At 33.1% G+C, this 15162-nt stretch overlaps 1 protein-coding gene across 3 annotated transcripts in view; it reads right to left on the reverse strand.

Moving 5' to 3' along the window:
• TUSC3 (tumor suppressor candidate 3) overlaps positions 1 to 15162 on the reverse strand; it is a 166741-nt gene that overhangs the window by 55288 nt on the left and 96291 nt on the right. For all 3 annotated transcript variants that reach the window (XM_037525976.2, XM_054700820.1, XM_037525978.1), the window contains exon 6: positions 14080 to 14169. In XM_037525976.2, coding sequence (XP_037381873.1) covers positions 14080 to 14169 — 90 coding nt within the window. The remainder of the gene's footprint in view (positions 1 to 14079; positions 14170 to 15162) is intronic.

The raw sequence follows: 15162 nt of genomic DNA on the forward strand, positions 1-15162 counted from the left end.
ACAAGTGTGGCCTCTGGGTTCTGTGCCTCCTTATTCACACTGACTGTCTCATCCATTCTGATGACTCACATATTGCCACCGAGTCTGATAATCCTGTTATTGGGAGCCCAATTCCCCACCATTGTCGATGGAGAAGTTCTCTGGTGGGGCCAGATTCCAGCTCCTCTCATATCCTTACGTGGTCTCTAGTCCTGCCTTGGGTCCCTAGTTATGTCAAATGAACGTTCTATCCTTTTGTCTCTTTGTTTTCTGGGACGCCAATGATAAGTATATTATTTTTCTTGAAGGTATCCCATAATTCTGTAGGTTCTCTTTATTCCCTTTCATTCTTTCCTTCTTTTGCTCCTCTGATTGGATAATTCCAATTGACCTACATCACGGATTCTTTCTGTTTGGTCAAGTCTGCTTTGTAGCTCTCTACTGAATTTTTTAGTACAGTCTCTATTACATTCAACAAAATTTCAGACTGATTTATGTTTTCTATGTCTTGAACTTCTCATTCTGTTTCTATATTGTTTTCCAAAATCACTAAATAGTTTTCAATTTACCCTCTGATCACCTTTAGAACAATTATTAATTTTTAGTTGGACAATTCCTGAATTTCTTTGGGGCAAGTTAGAAGAGGTTATTGTAGTCCTTTGTTGAAGTCACATTTCTCTGAATCTTTGTGATCATGGTGCATTTAAGTAGATACCTGAGCTTTTGAAAAGGAGCCACCTCTTTCAAACTTTACAGGCTGATTTCAGTAGAAGAGTTTCACTTGCAGGTACAAGCACAGTGGAGTTGCTATTACCTCCAGAAGCTTGAACTGACTACAGGTGTGACGCCTACATTCCTACAGGAATGAACGGAATTCAGTCGATTTCCATCTTGCACTTCTACAGCTGCAGAGGCCTGGATGGCTACTGGTGAGGTTTCGGGGTTTAACAAAAGATGTGGGATGGGGGAGCAGGTAGGTTTCCAGGAATCTGGTCTCCTGGATTTACACAACTGAGGTGCTTGGACCTTCTGGGCTCAGGTAAGAGATAGGGAAGATTCAAGTGGCTACCATCAGTGACAGCAAATAGCTGCAGGGTGAAAACTACAGGGTTTTGGCAAGAGTTCTGTGGTGACTGTTGACTTCATCAGTGGTGAAATCTACTGAATCTGTAATCTAAGTTGGTCTCTGTGAACTGTAATTGTTACTACTGTGTGTATACTACTAATAGTCTCTTCTTCCTTGAACCTAGCCAGTTCATTTGTCTGGGTGGGGTGAAACAGATATATGTTCAGTACTCTGAATGGGTTAACAAGCTGGTCAGTCACCTTGCTTTTCCCTTCTATGTGTGGGGAACTCTTTCTAGTTGGGAACTTCCTTTTTGGGCTGGCTTGGGATTTGGGACAATGCAGTCAAAGTGAAACTAGCTTTCTTCTCTTGTTTTTTTGTCCACTGTGTTGTTAAAACATCCTAAGAGGATTCTAGATGTCTCCCAGAGCTGTTTTTCTTTATGGATAGATGTCCAACTATAGATCTTTGTATAGAGAGGTGGGCAGGTTGTATTAGCATGCACTATTTTTCACAGGTAGCACTTTTAAGTCACATATCAGACCAATTATCTCTCTTAAAGGCATACTTTAGGGCCTCCCCGGTGGTGCAGTGCTTGAGCGCTGGGCTGTGAAGCTGCCCGCAGCCTCTGCAGCGCCGGTTCAATCCCCGGGCGCAGGCGAGGGTCCCATATGGCGAGCAGACCTCTCCTACCGCTCGCTTCTCCCCTCAGCAGTGTACTTCGTTGGTCTGCCTGTTCTGTTTCCAGCTCTGGCTCTGGTGAATTCTCTCACCCTCACGCGCTTCTGACTGTACCCAGTACTTGTATAAATAATTAAATAAATCTTAGAAAAAAAAAAATAAAGGTAGACTTTATTATAGATTGTGTTTAATGATAGCTCGGTACATAAAATTTCAAGGTATTTTAAAATTTAAAAATTTCAAGGAGCTTTAGTAACACAAAGTTGTAGAAAGAGAGAATGGTTTGAAAGGTTCTCAAACTATGATGAACAGAAGTGGAGAAAAATGAGAATGACTTTACCAATGACCTAATATTCAGTAATGAAGTGTAAATTATACTTCAGTGACACGTTATTATGGTTAAATGATTGCTAGTTATATTTACATTGTATTTCAATATATCTGTTAGTTGTTTAAAATATCCTGAAGATGATCCGTACGTGGAGAACTGATTATATTAACCAATAAGCAAACTAGATAGAAATAATGTTTCTAGTTGTCAAAACTTAAAATATAAGCAACATGAGATTATAATGAAGCTACAACATAGCAAAAGGCATAAGCAATGAATTTTCACATAAAATGAGGAAATTGTATGGACAACATATCTCAAATATCAAAATGTCAGCTTTATAACTTCTCAGTCACAAATTTATTGTGATTATAACAATTCCAAACAATTTAGGTTCTATAGAAATTACTACAACAGTATGTGGGCATTTCATGTTCATATATAAGGCCTAAGACAGTTTGTATGATAATCTGTAGGGCTCTTAAAAAACAGAAAGTGGTATTGTCCTATATGTGCAATCTTACACAATTTTAGATGCTACTAAGTTTCTCAACATGTACCTTTTCGGTTCCATGTAATTGTGAGTATATGAAAAGAAATTGCAGATATTCGTCTGCATATTCAGTTAAATTGAACCTGACAGATACACACTTCAGGAAAGAACACAGTGGTGTGATACAATCTCACATAATGTGAAAAGCACTGCTAAAGATTTACAATTTACATTTTGAACCTAAAACTTAAATAATAAGTACAAATTGCAAATCAAATTTCAGACAAAATATTAGCTAGGCAAAATACATATAAAACTCATGTCATAATGTTTCCTTATTGTAAAAAATATTTTTATTCTTTTAGTGAAATAAAAAACAGTATCTAATTTTTAGAACTTCTTACACATTCTTACATGATTTGATGTAGGACACAATAATTTCATTTCTTGGCAGAAATAAAATGTTGCTTTTCACATTGTTTCTTTGGGAGAGAATCAAAGCATTTACATTTTTAACACAGCCACTTTGCTAGTACAACAATTATAAAATTCACTTTAGGAATTAGGCTTATTTTGAATATTATAAATTTCAACTTTTTTTTAAGTTACAGGGATAAAATGAAAGTTTATAAATTATAGTAGAGCAAGCAATGATTTTAAGTTATTATATATACCACACAATGTTTAAAAATAACTATTTCAACAAGGTTTGAAAAGTCCAAATTATATGTATCTTGGATAGGTCCAAAACCTTCCAAGTTGAAATTGTTTACATATACTAAAATTTAATCTATGTAAGGTAAATTATTAAATAAACTAGCTACTATTATATATAGTTAGAAATAATTTCATAAATAAAAATCCTCTACATTGAAGGTAGTCATTGATTGGTATCCTAGTTAGCAGAAAAAAATTAATTTAAAGCACTTCCACAGATTACTGTAAAAATTGGCATTTTCTAGCTATGTTAACACAGCCAGCAACATCACCCTAAACAAAGATTAAAATGTATATAATCCACTAGGTCTAGCCATTTTGTGTGCATGTTCTTTAGCTCATTCATTCAACTATTCCCTTAATTTATAGTGCTGTTAAAGTAACCTCAATTTTTTACAAACAGTGGAAATAAAATAAACTGAGGCCCAAAATTCTGAGGGTGAGGGTCAGTCACTCCCATTAATCTGATGCTGCTTTCCAGCACCATTTGGGCTCTGAGTAGTCTCTAATAGTCTAATAATAGTCTCTAAAATTTTACTACTTAAAAAAAAAAAATTCTGTATACTTCTATAGAGAATTATAAAGATGAGAAAATATGAGCTGGTGGTCAAGATATCTTTATTTTATTAGGTGATATGATTATGAAAAAAGCTATAAAATTAAAAGGAATAAATAAGACATAAAACTACCATGGCCATTCAGAATAGAGCTTTACATTCATCCAAGGAGATAAAGTATTTTATAAAAAAGTGACACTAGAACTAGGACAGAGGAAGAAGCTTTTAGAGCTACAGATAAAAGGAGTATCATTCCAAGATTACAATATTCTAATAAAAGACTTTACATATTCATTGAAAACCAGAATTAAAAGAAATAAAATACATCTGACTCAGGTTTCTTCCTAAATCCTATCCTAATAAATGCTTTAGGCTACTTTATTATTTAGCTAAAATAAGGCCAACAGTTCAATATTTAGGAGGAAGGAAATGCTTGAGAGAAAATGGGGAAGGTGGAGATCTACTGTTTGTTTAAAATATTCAGCATGAATTATGTAAAATACTATATTTCTCCAATGTATATCTATTGCTTCCCTTCTGGGTTATTAATTATTTTGAAATTTTAGGACTCATTTGTTAACTAAAATACAATTTGGTCTACAAGATGACCAAATCATACTATGGCATTTTTAAAGATGAGGGGTATAGTATATTTTGGTTCTTTTTTGTAAATATTTGTGTTATATAAGCCATGTGGTGGTTAAAAAAAGGGAAGGAGGGAAAAAAAGGCATAAATCACATATAAAGATATGCGTGATATAGATAATAGGAATACTGAAACAATTTTTGAATGTTAATTCATGCAAGTTTATGGAAAATATTTAAATCATTGATTAGTACTATACAGGATCAAAATATACTTGGAAGTTAAATATTCCATTATTGAGATTTACATGGTCTTTCTAGGTAATAAAGATAACTCTAGAATGCTCTATTCAAACCAGTACAAATATACTTATTATGAATTATACTAAATATAATTGTACTCAATTTATTGATAGGATGAAAATAACTTTCTTGGTTTTTAAGAGATCTAATCCGGTACATTACTCTTTCCATATACTAAATTTTCAAGAATTATGAAAAAAGTTGAAACAATATGAACGAATTAGCATGCAATTTATTCCTTTCTCTGTGGGAGGATCTATTTTTATCTTTCCTTTTTCTTCTCTGATTCTCAGAATCTCTTCTAGATTTTCAGAAAGAATAATTAATTGTATTAGATTGCTTGACATATTAAAACACATTTTCATTTTGTAGTTCTATATTCCTCTGTGCTTTCAAGGTTTTAATTACAAAATACAAACAAACTTTATGATTCCTTTTTTCCAGATACAGGCTAAAAATATAACTTGAGTTCCTATTTGCAAGATTTATTCATCTATTCAGCTATTATTTCTTTAATCATGTGTGAAGTGCTTTGCTAGGAGGTAAATCGCAAATCACAAGGTCCTTCTTCTTAATTAATTCCCTATCATAAGCAGCAACATTTGAAAGGAGGAAAAACAGGAGCAGTTTGCGTTGGCTCCAGATATTGGTAATCAAGAGCAGTCAGAATTTAGAATCAAAAGTACATATGGTTAATTGTGACAAAGAAAGTCAAAATCAGGTGGGGAGAAGACATAGAAGAGTAACAACAGATGATAGTGATAAGGGAAAGGGTTTACCAAAGGCCAATTAGACAAAAAATTAAAAACTGAATGAATAAAAGGCAAAATTCAAAATAAAGAAGATCAAAGGTCATAGCAGTAGTTTCTAATATCCTGTAAAATTCCATAATAAACAGGATTTTAATGACTAAGATTTAGCCACTTTATACTATACATCTCTCCAATAGTCTACGAGTTCCACGATATATCTGTACCATAAAAGCAAGTATAGTTCCTAACTTTTAATAGGCCCTCAGCAAGAGTTTATTTGATGGAAAAATAAAAGAATGAGTAGAGAAGGGCAGAGTCCTCCAAAACCTACTATAAGTTTTCTGTATATCAATTATTACTGCCCTTCTGATTTTTTTGTTCAAAAATTTCACTACATTCTCTTTGCCAGTAGTATGAAGATCATAACTGCTGAAATCTTTATAATCATTTTTATTCAAAATTGTATTTTGTTTAAAAAAAGTTAAAAATATTCAACTTATTACTAAAATATGTTCCTCCAGGATCTAACATATATAAAATCCATGAGGCATAAAAAGTGTAAAACTATTATGGTAGTCTGAGACATGGAAAAACTGGTTCATTAATGAAAAATTCTAGATTAAATTAGCAGCCTGCCATTTTGCATTAAAATGCTTTTGCATGTGCACTGTGAACTATATGGCACTGAAAATTTTGATTTATATGTCGTGGCAATCCTCAGGGACGAGCTTAAAGCCAAATCTTGAACAGAAAGCGAATACATTTATTTGTGTTGGGAGTTATAACTTAAAAACAAGCTTTATTACATTGAACGCATTTCCATCAAGATAATTATTTTTTTCAACACAAAATGTCTTTATGTCTATGTAACCATATAGTTATATAGTTTCCCTTTAGCTACATGATAATGACTGCTTTTGTGATGACTTTCATGCTGTTAAGTAGGCCATTAGTACTTGACTTGTGCAATTATATAGCATCTTAATAGTGATAAACAAATAAACTTACAAATCAGCACAGCATCATACTGCCTGCACTGTTAATTTTCTTTACATTCTCTGTATTCATTTACATTTAACTTCAATGCTGTGAAACTTACTCTGTTACACATTTTAGAATGTTGGGGGCTTGTAAATGTGGTTGATTATAGGGTCCATAATTAATACATAATAAAGTAATGTCACCACCATTACAAATGAAGACCCAACCACAGCTAAATGAAGCTAAATGAAGACCCAACCACATACTCCATTCTCTTTAATTTAGTCTGATCCAGCTAACTCAGACCAGTTAGAAAACTGAATTAAAGCTAGAATTCAGAGTTGACAAGAGGTCCAATATGTATCATTGTTTTGATGGCCACAATTATGACAAGTTACCCTAAGTAAACACCATTAATTGTAAAATGATTAGGTAGTATGAATGAATAGTTCAGAGGACTGCAATACATACCATTTCTGGAAAACACAATTCAAAATATAGCACTGTTGGCAAACCATCAATAACAAACCTAGAAAATCTAAAGGGGAAAAATTATCTGTTCATCTCTATGTAAGAATGTTAAAATGTATATTAAGGATAAAATAATTTCCAATGGGTATATTCTATGTACACATTTTTTATGCTTTTTCCTTCAAAATTGTTGACAAGATAAAGATAATGCCTTAAAAAGTTTTCTACAATGTGTTAAGCATTCTGAGTACTATTTGCTGCTGTTTTTTTAGAGCATGGTATCTTGTTCATGAGATTTTTCTCTGCTTTGGAATTACTAAAAAAGAATACAATTAGCAATACTATTGGTAGCTATAGCAAAACAATCTGCAAGTGTACCTCTCCTTACAACTTCGGTGCACTGGGCCTCCCTGGTGGCGCAATAAAGTCTCAACATTATCAAGCAATCACCAGCCACTGTGGTGTGCGCCTGATCTTAGGCCAGGGAGCTAACCCCCATGGCATGGCAGACCTCTCATGTCTTGCCCTGCTGCTCCCCTCAGCAGTGTATTTGAGTAGAATCTCCCTGTTCTGCTCTCCACTCTCTCCGTGGAGAATCCTCTCACCAAGTCCCCCCCAACACACACCTCTGTGATTTCTTTTAGGGGAAAAAAAAAAAAAAAAAACTTCAGTGCACTGCATCTTACTTTTACCACTTGCACCTGCATTTCATTGTCTGGTTGGCTTTCTCTGATAGCTGAATCCACCAATGTAAGAAAGTAATGCCTTCCCAAGTGCCTCCTGTACTTTGGTATTTAGGCTTAATTAATTAGCTTTACGTTATTATTCTGTTGCCAGTTTATAATTTTGAGGAATCGGTCCTATTTCAACAAGAAGGAAGACAGAGTTATATCAAGCACATGTTACTATTTTAACCCTGAAAATCTCTCTCTACTTCTGCTTGACTGTCATCTTTCTTTAGCATCAGCTTGTTAATCTGTGTGTAGGCAGATCACATGTATGTGGTTTCTACATGATGTAGGGAAAGGGCATTCAATTCTCAGTGGCCTCTTAAGTTCTCTGCTTATATTTTGGATGACTAGCCTGGTTTTTAATGATTATGCATTTCATAGTCTCATAGCTTTGTAGTTTAATGCAACAGTATTTTCTTTAACCTAAAACCTATTTATAGACAACTTGCTTATTTACATAATCTCTCTCCTTGATGAGAAACACAAAGTAGTAACATTTATTGGTGGCTGTTAAGATTTTGATATTTCCATGAATATTTATCAATTTTTATGATCAGAAAGTAAATTTTAACAGCAAAAATTTGAAGAAAAAGTATATTTGAAAAATATTTGGATGAATTAGACATTCTGGGTCTATACCTGGCCATCCATATCTTTAGCTCTCTCAAGGTCTTAATTTAGGCCTTATCCATAAAATTTAAAAGGATTACATTTGCAAGATTATGGGGGTTTCATTAGCTTTCATCCTTATTTAATTAGTAGTAGTTACTGTTGCATAAATTATAGTGGGATATATATGCTTCTCCTGGGTACACCCTATGGAATAAAATTTCAGGATCATAGGCATACTAGTCATTTCTAAACAGGCTGAACTAATTTAAAATCTAATTACTGAAACTGCATGTCATCAGTGTTAATGATTTTAACCTCTGTTATATACCATTCTGTGTTTTAACTTTTATTTTCTTAACCAGCAAGGTAAAATTTCTTGATATGTTTAATGATTGTTTGGTTAGCCTCTTTTCAGAAGGAGCATGATTGTCTTCCCCAGTAATTTTTCCACTATACTGCCTATCACTTACTAATTTGTAATAATTTCTTATACAATATGAATCTAAGTCTTTGTAAGGCATACATATTCCAAATTCAACCCTGACTTGCCTTCTCACATTCCTCATGGTGTCTTCTGATGAGTTCCTAATTTTAATGTACTTCAATGTAGCATTTTTTCAATTCATATTTACCTCCACAATCCCAATGGGATCTATACTTATGGTATTTGATACGGTCAAGATTCACTTTTCCCATATACATAGCTAATTACTACAACACTGTTTATTTAAAAATATTAAACATAATTTAAATTTTAAGACATCAATAATACCAATCTAAATTAAATCAATGCCTTCAATGAAAATGTCAGTCTGGGAAAAATCTTTTGTAATTACATGGTTTTATATTTATTTTTAAAGGTTTATTTATTTATGCGTTCAAGAGCTGGGGTGTAGGCCAGAGGTATGGCGGGGGGGGAGGTGAGAGGATTCACCAGAGACAGAGTGGGGAGCAGAACAGGCAGATCTACTGAAATACGCTGCTGAGGGGAGCAGCAGGTGAGTGAGGAGAGGTCTGCTGCACCATGTGGGTCACCTCCCTAGCCAGGGATTGAACTCATGCTGCAGTAGCTGCGGATAGCTTCATAATGCTGAAGCTTAACTCCTTGCGCCACCAGGGAGGCCCTGGTTTTATATTTAAAAGGTGTTAACAGTAAACGTTTTAATGCCAAATCTCATTAAAAACTTAAAAATTGAGAAAGCTGGCAAACTACACAACTTTAACATTTTCAGAATTCTATTTAGATACCATAACTTGAAAGATTTCCTGGAGCCATAGGGCCTTTGATAATGCAACCCTAAAGTATTTGCAAAAATTAATTCACATTAATGAACTCAGAAATACTTCTTCTCAAATCCAGTATAAGTCAGAGTTACATTACAACACATTTATATAATCAATTCAGAAAACTGAACAAAAATTAGAATTCAGTTGGCTGAATATGGGTTACCTATAATTAAGTCTATAAATGTAAATATAATTCAATTATGATTATGGAAAATAAAAATTACAATCATATACCTTATTCTATTTAATATATGTTATCAAGAATTAAGGACAAATTTATAAAATTCCTTTATATTATTAAGGCACTGGCTTTGTCACTCTATATTCTAAACCACTAACAAAGGTAAATAGCCTCATTAAATTTACTACCAAGTAGGATTTTTGTTTGAGAGTATCTCTTTAGAAATGCATACAGCTCAAATTACAAAGATCCGCTATATCTCAATCATATATAGTGTTGTAAACCAATGTTTCTCTAATAAAAAAATAGAAAAAAAAACCCAAAAATTATCAAAAAAGGATAATGTTAAATTTCAGGTTGTATCTTGAAATTTAAACACATCTATTATAAAGAAAAACACTATTATCATGCTAATAAATAATTATAGTTTGAAGTAAAAATGCTCTCAGTAACACTTTCATATTATAAAGCAAAGTTAATCTATTGTTACAGTACCATGAAAACATGTTATTATGCAAATAAATTCATTAAAACGACTTATACCACAGTCCTGTTTTAGTATATGCTGACATTATGAATATCAAAACGCAGGAGAGAAAGTTTTGCTCAATTATGCTAAAATGCAAAACAAAAAAGAGCTGTACACAAAGTTCTTCTGCCCATTCCCCAGTGTTTCATAGGCAAGTTAAAAGACTGCTTAGTAATTAACAGCCAATTGTATCCACATCTCTTGTCCAAGAGTATCCTCATGCAGTTGTCTCTGCAACAAGAAGCTCTTTTATTTCCAAAATGTTTATGATTTCTCTCCAATTCTGATACTTTTTCAAACATAAGAAAAATATATTTGTAGTATACAAAGTTATGCAGAGTGGGGAAAAAACTCATCTTTTATAATAGCTTGATATTGCCTTAAAATAGCACCATTTCTATCAATGTTGTTTAAGGTGTTGAAAAGCTACGGAAAGTATATTCAAGATTAGATGCATGTATATAAAAAGAAAAGTCTTTAAAAAGATTCTTTAAAAGTCTTTAAAAATCTTTAAAAAGATTCTTTTTAAAAGTGCAGAAAATTTTATTAATGTGTTTCTCTGGTTCTCGGAGGGTTTCCTAAGGTCAATGCTAATCGCTGCCTAATCATAAATGTATGGAGGCATTAAAAACTTTTCTAAATCAATTAAAACTCATCTAATGTGAACCTTATCACATTAAGGTTATTAATTGATTTGTGCTGAATTAGCAGTTAGCTGTTGTACCTATTATTCTGATCATTGAGGAGAAAAGAATTAGAAGAATTAAGAAAATTCACGATGAGAAACAAATCTCCTAGTATGAGTCCTAATCATTTAACAAAATATTTATTGAGGAACAGCTATATGCCAATTGTAAAGATGAAAAATAGCTTAAGAGAAGTTTTTGTTCAAAGATTTGACAAAAATGGGTTATCTGAAACATTAAAAAATGATTCTAGAAAAGAATGCGTGGATTATATAAATAGAAGAACTACATGTTTATAAATATGTAAAGGAAAAGAGAACTTCCAAAGTAATTAAAAAGGAGTGTATCTTAGCACAATGGCAACTTGAGATTGAAGAATGTAATTTTATTGAAATAGGGACATTCCCAGAATAAAAGCAGCAGAATATAGCATATGTTTAGGGGGCAAGGTCCACCACAAAGAGGGTAACACTGACTTTCTCTGAAAGTAGAGGTACCAGGTTGGAAAGTAAAATGACAATAGGCAAGAAATCCCTTACGGTTTCCAATCTAATTGGTAACTGACTATATTAATATTATCACTGTAATCTTGGAATGCTTTAGGACTATTCATTAAGTGGCCTAAAGTTTTCAAAAAAGAAGTCTGGTACCAAAACTTGAAGCCTAAAAGTTGGACAAAATTTGGAAAGTTCTCCTTCCTCCACTCTACCAGAAAGGACAAAAATAACACCTGCAGAAAACTTTAGACTCTTTTCAATGGAAAAGATAGCTACTGCCTTGAATCTGCACAATAAACCTTACTTTTGCTAAATTCTTCTTTGTGACACACAACTGACCTTTCCTAAACAACTTTCTGTCTTTAGCTAAAGACAGTATTTAACCTGGAGCCTAACTTTGAGAGTTACTCATTTCTCAATGGGTAGCTCTCATGTATAATTAGGTACACATGTTAATAAACCTTTTCTTGATTCTAACCTTTACTTTGCTATAGGGGTTCCAGATAAGAACACGAAAGAATAAAAGGCAATTTTTTTTTCTTTTCCTAACATGTTAAACATTTCATAAGAATGTTTATTAATTTTCCATATGCTTTAATAATGAGCAATGCTGGGCCTCCCTGGTGGCGCAGCGGTTGAGCGCTGGGTTGCGAAGCTGCCGGTGACCTCTGCGGCGCCGGTTCGATTCCTGGCTGCTCCCTGGCCACCAGAGGAGGGTCCCGCATGGCGCGCAGACCTCTCCTGCCGCCCGCTGCTCCCCTCAGCAGTGTACTTCGGTCCTTCTGCCTGCTCTGCTCCCTGCTCTGGCTCTGGTGAATTCTCTCACCCTCCCGCGCTTCTGACTGTACCCAGTGCATGTACAAACAAAACAAACAAATAAATAAATAAATAAATAAAACATGCCTCTATTAAAAAAAAAAAAAAAAATAATGAGCAATGCTTACTGTATTTTGCCTAAGGAATATTCTTTTAGAGAAATATTAAGAGACAGTAAAAATTGAGACTTCGTAAATTACACTTGTGTCATTAACACAAAGACTAGATATCTATACCAGGCACATCCTGATGTAATAGGATGCCATCAGTGACAGACACAGATTAAAAAAGCATGCTGTCAGGCATTTATATCCTACTGGGGTCATGACAAACGAGAGACAAAAAATAAGACAAAATATACTCTGTATTATAAGGTGATTAAGTGGCACAGAGGAAAAAAACAGAAAACAGAGTTAGTAACTTTAGGGAGTTGGGAAGGGCTACACTTTTAATAGGATGGTCGGGAAAGGCCTCATTGAGAAGATTACATTTGTGTAAAGACTTAAGGTAGAGGAATAATTTATTAAGTAATAATTCCAGTTACTTTTATAATAGTTTTCTAACTTTTTTTAAATAGTGAGATTTCAAGAGTATATATGTACAACATAAAACCATGTCAGAATTACTATGGCAGCTGATTATTTAGACACCAACTTTGGCTCCATACCCTTGTAATCTTAAAATGATCACTGAAATGAGACTAACATAATATGTAGCAAGCCCTAAAACCCCAGGAACATGTAATGAATAAAGTGAATTATATCCCTATAGGTCACAGTTCCTCAAAGAGTATCACAAAACAGGAAGAAATAATTGTTAAAATTAAAGTTAGCTAACGACCTGTAAGCAACAAAGAATAAATTCATAAGCTTACACTATATATTTAGAGAATTTATATTTTCTATATAATTTTATTTCATTCAGAACTATAATTTTAGGATAAAAAGTTATTACAGAAATGACTGGTACTGTGGTTATGATTTTTAAGAATGCATTATTTTTAGGGATATTTACAGAATATGAAGTGATATTGGGTATTTAACTGAAATGAATCTAACAGCAGGTAGAAAGAAGTGAGAATAAATGAAACTAATTTGGAATTCAATTTAGTGATGGGTTTATGAGGGATGCTGACATTTTATTATCGTAAATTCTGTATATTTTCTAAAATGGGAAAAGTACATTTTTTAGTTATTAACCTAATATTAAGCCTGAAAAACTGCATTTTTAAAAGTTGATCTATCACAGTATTTCCCATCTCTCAAAGGGAAAAAGGTGACAACTGCATGTTACTTTTAATTTGTGGTAAATTGTTCTGAGCAGTCCATACAATGACTATGAGGGTTGTCAATGATGTTTCAATTAATTCTTTTTTAAGAAAATGAAATTTACCATTAATGGGATACTGACTACAAACTGTCCCTATTTCCTTTTGTGGCATTATATATTATTGTGCTAACAGTATACAAAGGTGAAAAAATAGTTAATATATATTTAATGTAGTAAGTGCAGTGACTTTTAAATCAACATTAGAGCAGCTATCACCCTTCTAAAAATCAAGACATTTTCCCTATTTTTGTAGATGATTTTTTGCCTAGTATAAACTAGTTTATTGACCTTTGGAAAGATGATTTTGCACATACAAACGTTTTCTGAAAAAAATCAACACTGTATAAATGTGTATGTGTGTATGAACATGAGGAAGTAAATGAGAAGAACATACTTAGATTTAGAAATAGAACCCTTTCTTACTAAATATTAAGCATAACATCTTATTTTCTTATAAGCAAGATTAAATTTCAGAATGTTGTTGTTTGCACTTACCACTTGTCCATTGTGCGGGTTTTTATGAGCATATGGAGGCCCACGGATATGATTCCACATCTGGCCAGAAGTCATAGCAAAGACTATACACTGAAATAGAGCACAATGTTTTACTATGTAAAGCAGAGAATAGCAGAATATTGTATTTTAAGAAAATATTTGACTGTTTTTAAAAATCACAACTCATCCATTAAAATATCCACTTATAAATTATGGAACATTGGGTAAATTACTTAATCTACCAGCTTCTCAAGTTTGATATTTATAAAATGATACAAACTATGCTGAGCATATAAGTTAATGAGTAAACTGGATAATGTATATAAAGTATCTGGCATGATAACAAACTTATGCTAAGAAAAAGGCATAGATCTTTAGGCATAGTATTTTAGATTAATCCAGGTATAACTAAGATTGTGTATCTTTTATATCTATGAAAGAAGCCATATTTGGAAAACTAATCTTTAAGACCCAATTTAATAGAGGGAGGGCATGTATCTTCCTGACCATTACCTGCAAAACCATCCGCAGGGTTAATGTCATGTCCTTGAAAATGTTGTATCAGAGTATCAGAGTATGTGTATATATGGCTTTAGCGGATATAATAAAACACATTTCTCACAAGATTGGGTCAAATTTACATTAACTAGAAGTGTGTGTTTTCTAGTTGATTTACATTCTCACCAACAGCTGGTATCTTGTGTATCCTTGTACATTTGGCTATTCTGGTTGTGGTGTAGTAGGTCATATTTGCAATTCATAGTGATGAAAAAGTGTTCAACTTCAATATGTTTAGTAAAATTTGTATTTTTTAAAAACACCCAGCAAGACTTTGATCCCCCTCACACACTTTAAAATCCAGTTATTTGTCTTTTGCTTGTTTCATAAAAAGTTCCTTATATTTTTGGATACAAGTCCTTTCTTAAATACGTGCATGGCAAATAATCTAAACTTGCATTTAGTCTTCCATTTCATTTTCTTAATGGTGTCTTTTGGCCTTTTATATTTTAGAATCAGTTACTCTTGTTTCATAAATTTTTCTACCTACTGAAAGAGTGTGCCAATGAGTATAAATTCTTAAAA

The sequence above is a fragment of the Talpa occidentalis genome, unplaced genomic scaffold (assembly GCF_014898055.3).
Source record: "Talpa occidentalis isolate TD23 unplaced genomic scaffold, MPIMG_talOcc4v2.1 talOcc4.4, whole genome shotgun sequence".
Classification (NCBI taxonomy): domain Eukaryota; kingdom Metazoa; phylum Chordata; class Mammalia; order Eulipotyphla; family Talpidae; genus Talpa; species Talpa occidentalis.